Genomic DNA, 5,870 nt, shown 5'->3' with positions numbered 1-5,870 from the left:
GATGTGGTGGTAAGTTTCTCCACCTAACTTTCTTCTTCCCTCGATTACCGAAATGGTCTGGCGACTATATATAGGGTTGCTACCGTCGCCGTTAATGATCACTTCCTGGTGATTCCATTCGAACTTTACTACCTGATGTAGCTTTGATACCATGACCCCAGCGGTATGAATCCATGGCTACCTTAGCAGTAAGTTGTAAGATGCTGGCACGTCTATCACTTGGAAATCGACATCAAACCATGTTGGTCCCTTTTGTAAGAATAGAACAATCTCACCGATGGTGGACCTCTAAGAACTATCGAAGGCTTTCACACTGATTGCTCCATCTTTTATCTCGTGTAGTTTTTTACCTAGTTTCTTGAGCATTACCAACGTACAAATGTTGAGGCTGGAACCTCCATCAATCAAGATTCTAGTGATGAAATAGTCTTCGCATTGTACGGTGATGTGTAGTGCTTTGTTGTGTCCCAACCCTTTAGGTGACAGCTCATCCTCATGAAAGGTGATCTTGTGGCTCTCCAACACTTGTCCTAGCATGTTAGCCATTTCCTTTCCACTGATGTTGCTTGGTAGGTATGCTTCACTCAACACTTTTAACAGAGCATTCTTGTGTGCCTCAGAATTCTGCAGCAAAGAGGGAATGGATATTTGTGTCAGCGTCTTGTTTAATTGGTCGATGACTAAATACTCCTTGGCCTATATTTTCCCCCAGAGGTCGTCTGGACCTATCTCAATGATTGGTGGTCGATTGGAGGCCTGCTTGCTCGACTCAGCTAGATATTCAAGAGTATAGACTCCTCCAGTTCTTATCATACCCTATGCTGCAACAGTCTCTTCGAACTCGACCTTGCCTTTCCTCCTCACCTCGGTTGTATAGTCTCAGGGTACGGCCTTTGTATGGAACGATGTCATGGTTTACATTGCCACTGGGATTGGCATGGATATCCTTACTCCGAATAGAGCATGTGCCTTGGGTGGCAAAACTGCAACCTCAAATGGTGCGGGTGCATTTGCTGGAGACACGAATTCAACCTCAATTGGTGTTGGTGCCTTTGCGGATGACGTTGCTTCAAACTCAAATGGTATAGACATATTCACCTCAACATCATCAAACGGTTGAATCTGGACTATGATTGGATTGAGAGTAATTATTGGCTTCTTTGGGTCATCACCTTCTGCGATCAACCCGATTGATCCCTCGGGATCCCAGTCATCTTCTATTTCAATCATGTGGATACCTCCACCCTTATGGTCTGGCAGAGGGTGGTTGCGAACATTTGGAGCAGGTTCTTTTGCCACAATGATCTTATTGTCAATCAAAGACCGGATCTTGTCTTTCAAGTAACGACATTCATCGATGGTGTGCCTTTTTATGCCGAAATGGTATGCACAGGATTTGTTTGGGTTAACCCACTGGGAAGGATTCTCAGGGGTTGCAGTAGGGATGGGGGTGACATAACCTACAACTTTCAGCCTCTCATACAACTGGTCAATGGGTTCAGCAATGACTGTATATTGTTTTGGAGGTCTGCAATCAAAATTGGGCCGAGGTCTAGGGAAGTTTTGGCGTGCATGAGGTGATTGATAGTGGGATGGTTGAGCATTATAGGTTTGGTAGACATGCGCGGGTTGGGAGTATCTGGATGAGGTAGGTTGATATATAGGAGGTAGAAGTGACTGATAAGTTGGTGGTGGAGCTTGGTATGAGGGTGAAGGTGCTTGGTAATTTGGAGTTGGCTGGTATGTGAGTGGAGGTGTTGGATAAGCTTGGTATTTGAGGGGAGATTTGGTCCTTTGTGAAACCATCACGGCCCATACGTCTCTTTTATTGGACACAACACCAGATTGTAAGGCCTTATTTGTCACTTGCAAGGCCTTGAAGTTTGTAACCATACCACTCTTAATACCTTCTTCAATTCTCTCACCCAGTTTGATAATGTCGGAGAATTTGTGGTTCTCAATCATCATCAACCGTTCATAATACTGCGAGTCCTGAGTGCGTACAAAGAACTTGTTCATTTGTTCCTCTTCTAAGGCAGGTCTAACCTTAGCAACTTCGAACCTCCAGCAAGTAGCATATTCGCGAAATGTCTCTATGGCTTCTTCTTTAGATTCTGAATATAGAACACATCTAGCACATCCTCTGTATTAAACTTGAACCTGTCCATAAAGTCGGATGCCATGCCCATCCAGTTTGACCACTTCTTTGGATCTTGGCTGATGTACCAAGACAACGCATCTCCTTTCAGACTCCTCATGAATAGCTTTATGTGGATTCTCTCGTCTTTCCCTACTCCAACCAGCTTGTCGCAGTATGTCCTTAGATGGACCCTTGGATCACCCGTACCATCAAACATTTCGAACTTAGGAGGTTTGTACCCCTCGGGCAGTTCGACATCGGGTTGTATGCAAAGATCCTCATAGTTCAGCCCCTCGATTCCTTTACTTCCCTCAACTCCCTGAATCCGGCTAGTCAATTTCTTAAGTTTCTCAGCCAAGTTCCTAATAAGCAAATCCTTTTCATCTGACTCAGGTGTGCTGGAGATAGGTTGGGTGAAGTGTGGCATGGTCTCTACGTAGATAGGAGTGTTATGGTGGCCTGGTGTGTGGGTGTGAAAATGGTCATTTGTGGAGTTTTGAGGTTCTGGGATGAGTAGTGGAGTATTATTTGGGGTATGGCAAATGTTACGTTGGTACTTTGGTGGGGCAACGTGATGGTTGGGAGCGGGATGATTATGTTGTTTTGGGATATTTTGAGGAGGTGTAGGGTTTTGAGTGTTGGGGAAGTTGATATCTGGGGTGCTGAGGGAAAATGATATGCTTGCCAGATTCTGAACCTGATCGAGCTCTTCTTGGAATTTCAGCAGTTTCTGCTCACGTTGTGACACATTCTTGTTTGGAACCCGAATACCCTGGTCGTCAGTGGCCTCAACCCGTTCAGCTGGGTTCTCCTTCCTGATGTTGTTCAAATATTTCATCTTGCCGTTGTTCTTGCTTTTAACAGGACTAAGAGGAGGAGTGGGTGGAGGGCCCCTGGATCTTGTGAAATAAGATGATGATGCCAGAGTGCACGAACTAACCTTTAGGGAGGGGAATAATAAAAACAAAAACAAAGAAAAAAGGTAACCAAGTTAGCGAGAATCATAAAAAGTATTGCAATATTTAAACACATAAGGCAGGAATGTAAATCGTGTCCTAATTTGGGGACCTCTTTGTGCCCGAGGTAGGCCTAGCGACAAATTAGTTTGGAGAACTTAGAATGCTAAATGCCTCATTTTATTTATAAGAAATAGACGAATCCCAAAATGACACTAAATAAGTAAGGAATAAAGATCACTAATAGCCATTGGCCTTATTACATTTATGAAGCGAAAAAGATAAACTCCTATCTACTTGGTCCCAGAAGGACCTTCCCAGGTTGAATGTTCTCGTCAATCAAATCCTCTAGTTCGCGTAGGTTCACCAGTAAAAATGCCTTTGCCAAATGTTCTCCTTCGTTTCCTTCAGCTTTCTGGCAGTCGGCGACTCTCTTCCCCACTTTTCCTTCCAATTCCAGCACACTGTATTATAGATATTCCAACTTTTCGCTAGCTTTGGCGGCCCTCTCTTTCCACTCATTGATTTGGTCATTTGATAGAAGACTCCTCCACCAGTCTAGCAAGAGTGGGGGCGTGCTAACCATACCGAAGTTGGGGATCTCGTTCTTCATTTTCTGCAAAACAAAAGGGTTAAGACCATACCCCCACCGGGCTTGACTATTTAACATCAACAATTAGCACGAAGCATTTAGTTCTCCAAATAAATGCACAGAATGTGATGATGTCTGTTTGGGTTTAGGGAAACCCAGTGGACTTTTGGACAAGACTATCTTAAGGGATTATTATGTGGACAATATAACTGACCTTGCTAGGTTTGACCATGATGCATGCACAATTTAAATGGAGTAAGGTTTCTATAGGGTTTTTGAATGGTACACTTGAACGGACAACTCAAGGGGGGAAGGCACGGAATTTTCAACTGCACTGCTGATCGACTAGTTTTACCGCAAATATGTCTTTCCGAATTTAGGGGGTAATGATATAGGAAGAGCGCAACCACTTATTATAAGCGTTGCTATGATATTGGTTTGGCACAAGTGGAGTATGATGTTGAGCATGATTATGCAATAATTAAAACATGTTGACATGTATTTGCACGGTACGAAAGCGATAAATACAACAGTTTTATAATTTAAAGCAGCAATAAAGGAAGGAAACAAAGAAGATATGTCAGTTTTGCTTTTGGAAAAAGAAATTAAATGCTTAAAGAAATTTAAACAAGTAATTGCACATAGGGAGGTACAATTCACAAGAACAATTTGAAATGGTAAAAGCCTAAATATCCCCAGCAGAGTCGACATGTTGTCGCGCCCCCCTTTTTCCCCTTCTGTCGGAGAGGAGTTTCGGGTTTCGACATTCATGGGGTGTAATGACTCATTTCCTTTTGGGAATTGGGTATTTTGAGGAGTCGCCACCTAATGATTTAGGGTGCATTGCGACACCTATAGGGCGCAACTACGAATATGTTTGATAACCAGAGATAGGGTAAGGGCTTGAAATTATCCCAAGGGGAAGGTGTTAGGCACCCCTCAAGATCCACTAGTGTGGTTTCCGGCCAGATAGTTTTTTGTGAATTTGTGAAATTAGCAAGTAATCAAATAAGGCTCAATTAAGAGGGGATTTAAGTTAAACACCAAGTGCAAACAATTATTAAAAGGGCAAGATTTTAGAAAAAGAGTTATAAGCTAAATATGCTTGTAAAAAAATAAAAGGGGGTCCTAGGTTTGTTTATAATATGGATCACCTCAATGCAATACCCGGTATGACACTCCTCAGAAGAGGGGATACACGTGGTATTAGCGCACCGGTCATCATATCAATATCTACCTTTCCCACCCCGTGAAGGTATTAAAGCGCGGATTGGTCTCGACCTCTATTGCATGCTATTACCCGTCCCATTCCTATCAGTCTAGGAGGAATTTTAGGACAACTATTCCTACAAGAGGGAGTTTGTAGGCTGACAGTTAGGTTTAAAGGTGAAAAGGCTAAGGCGACATACAAAAACATGTAGGACTGCATTTAGAGGGGGAACATATATACAATTAGAAGGCTTATGTATACCTCCGCAAACAATGCATATAAATAGCATGACTTAAACACAGTTAAGGTCTGAATTTTAAAATCCTAAAGCAGAGTTTGAGTCAGAACCAGATTCATTATATAACTCAGAAAAGAAGTCTAAATTAGGCCTGCCTGCTGGTGGTAGCAGTTGGTAATTAGCAAAGGCAATTCTAGTTTTATTCGAGTAATTACCTAAGTCTTGCCTAGGCGCAATAGTAATGTCCTATGAACATGATATCTATATTGATTAGGAATGCAGTAGAGCAGTGATTAAGTAGACAACTTGAGATCCTATAGACATGCTTTCTAATGGTATTAATTTAAGGCAGTGTCTGAAAACTTATTAAAGAAGCGGCAGATTAATTAACTAATCCAATTCATAATGACAACGTGAACTAAACGGCTTCTCCAACTAAACTGGTTTATGTTCTATAAGCATGATTTCTATTATAGCTATTTAGATCCTATAGGCATGGTATCTAAGTGTTAAAAAACTGACTTTGGACTTATAGGCATGATTTCTAGGTAGACGAATCTGATTGCATGATGTAATGAAAGCTAAACTTCAATTACTTTACACCCTATGGGCATGATACCTAATTATAAAGCTGATTTTAACCCTATAGGCATGATCTCTATTATTAAAGCCATTTAGATCCTATAGACATGGTTTCTAATTGTGTGAAAGTAAAGCAAGCAGAATTTATCTTA

The 5,870-nt window shown here is 41.9% G+C and overlaps 1 protein-coding gene across 1 annotated transcript; it reads right to left on the bottom strand.

Moving 5' to 3' along the window:
* Window positions 1-288: 288 nt before the first annotated feature.
* Window positions 289-2,567, bottom strand: LOC138882784 (uncharacterized). The gene is made up of 4 exons (XM_070163415.1): window positions 2,447-2,567; window positions 1,239-2,114; window positions 952-1,127; window positions 289-624 (listed from the first exon to the last, which is right to left on the bottom strand). The coding sequence occupies exons 1-4, from the start codon at window positions 2,565-2,567 to the stop codon at window positions 289-291; spliced, it is 1,509 nt and encodes a 502-aa protein (XP_070019516.1).
* Window positions 2,568-5,870: the final 3,303 nt, after the last annotated feature.

The sequence above is a fragment of the Nicotiana sylvestris genome, chromosome 12 (genome assembly GCF_000393655.2).
Source record: "Nicotiana sylvestris chromosome 12, ASM39365v2, whole genome shotgun sequence".
Lineage (NCBI taxonomy): Eukaryota > Viridiplantae > Streptophyta > Magnoliopsida > Solanales > Solanaceae > Nicotiana > Nicotiana sylvestris.
The sequence above is the reverse complement of the archived record's forward strand: the minus strand, read 5'-3'. Positions and strand labels throughout refer to the sequence as shown.

What these genes read in the sequence shown, in the direction of transcription:
- LOC138882784 (XM_070163415.1), bottom strand. Translation starts at nt 2,567, where the DNA reads ATGCCACACTTCACCCAACCTATCTCCAGCACACCTGAGTCAGATGAA. An exon ending in GATTCAGGGAGTTGAGGGAA is followed by an intron (nt 2,115 to 2,446) that starts GTAAAGGAATCG and finishes TTCTATATTCAG; the next exon opens with AATCTAAAGAAGAAGCCATA. An exon ending in GCCAGACCATAAGGGTGGAG is followed by an intron (nt 1,128 to 1,238) that starts GTATCCACATGA and finishes ATCCAATCATAG; the next exon opens with TCCAGATTCAACCGTTTGAT.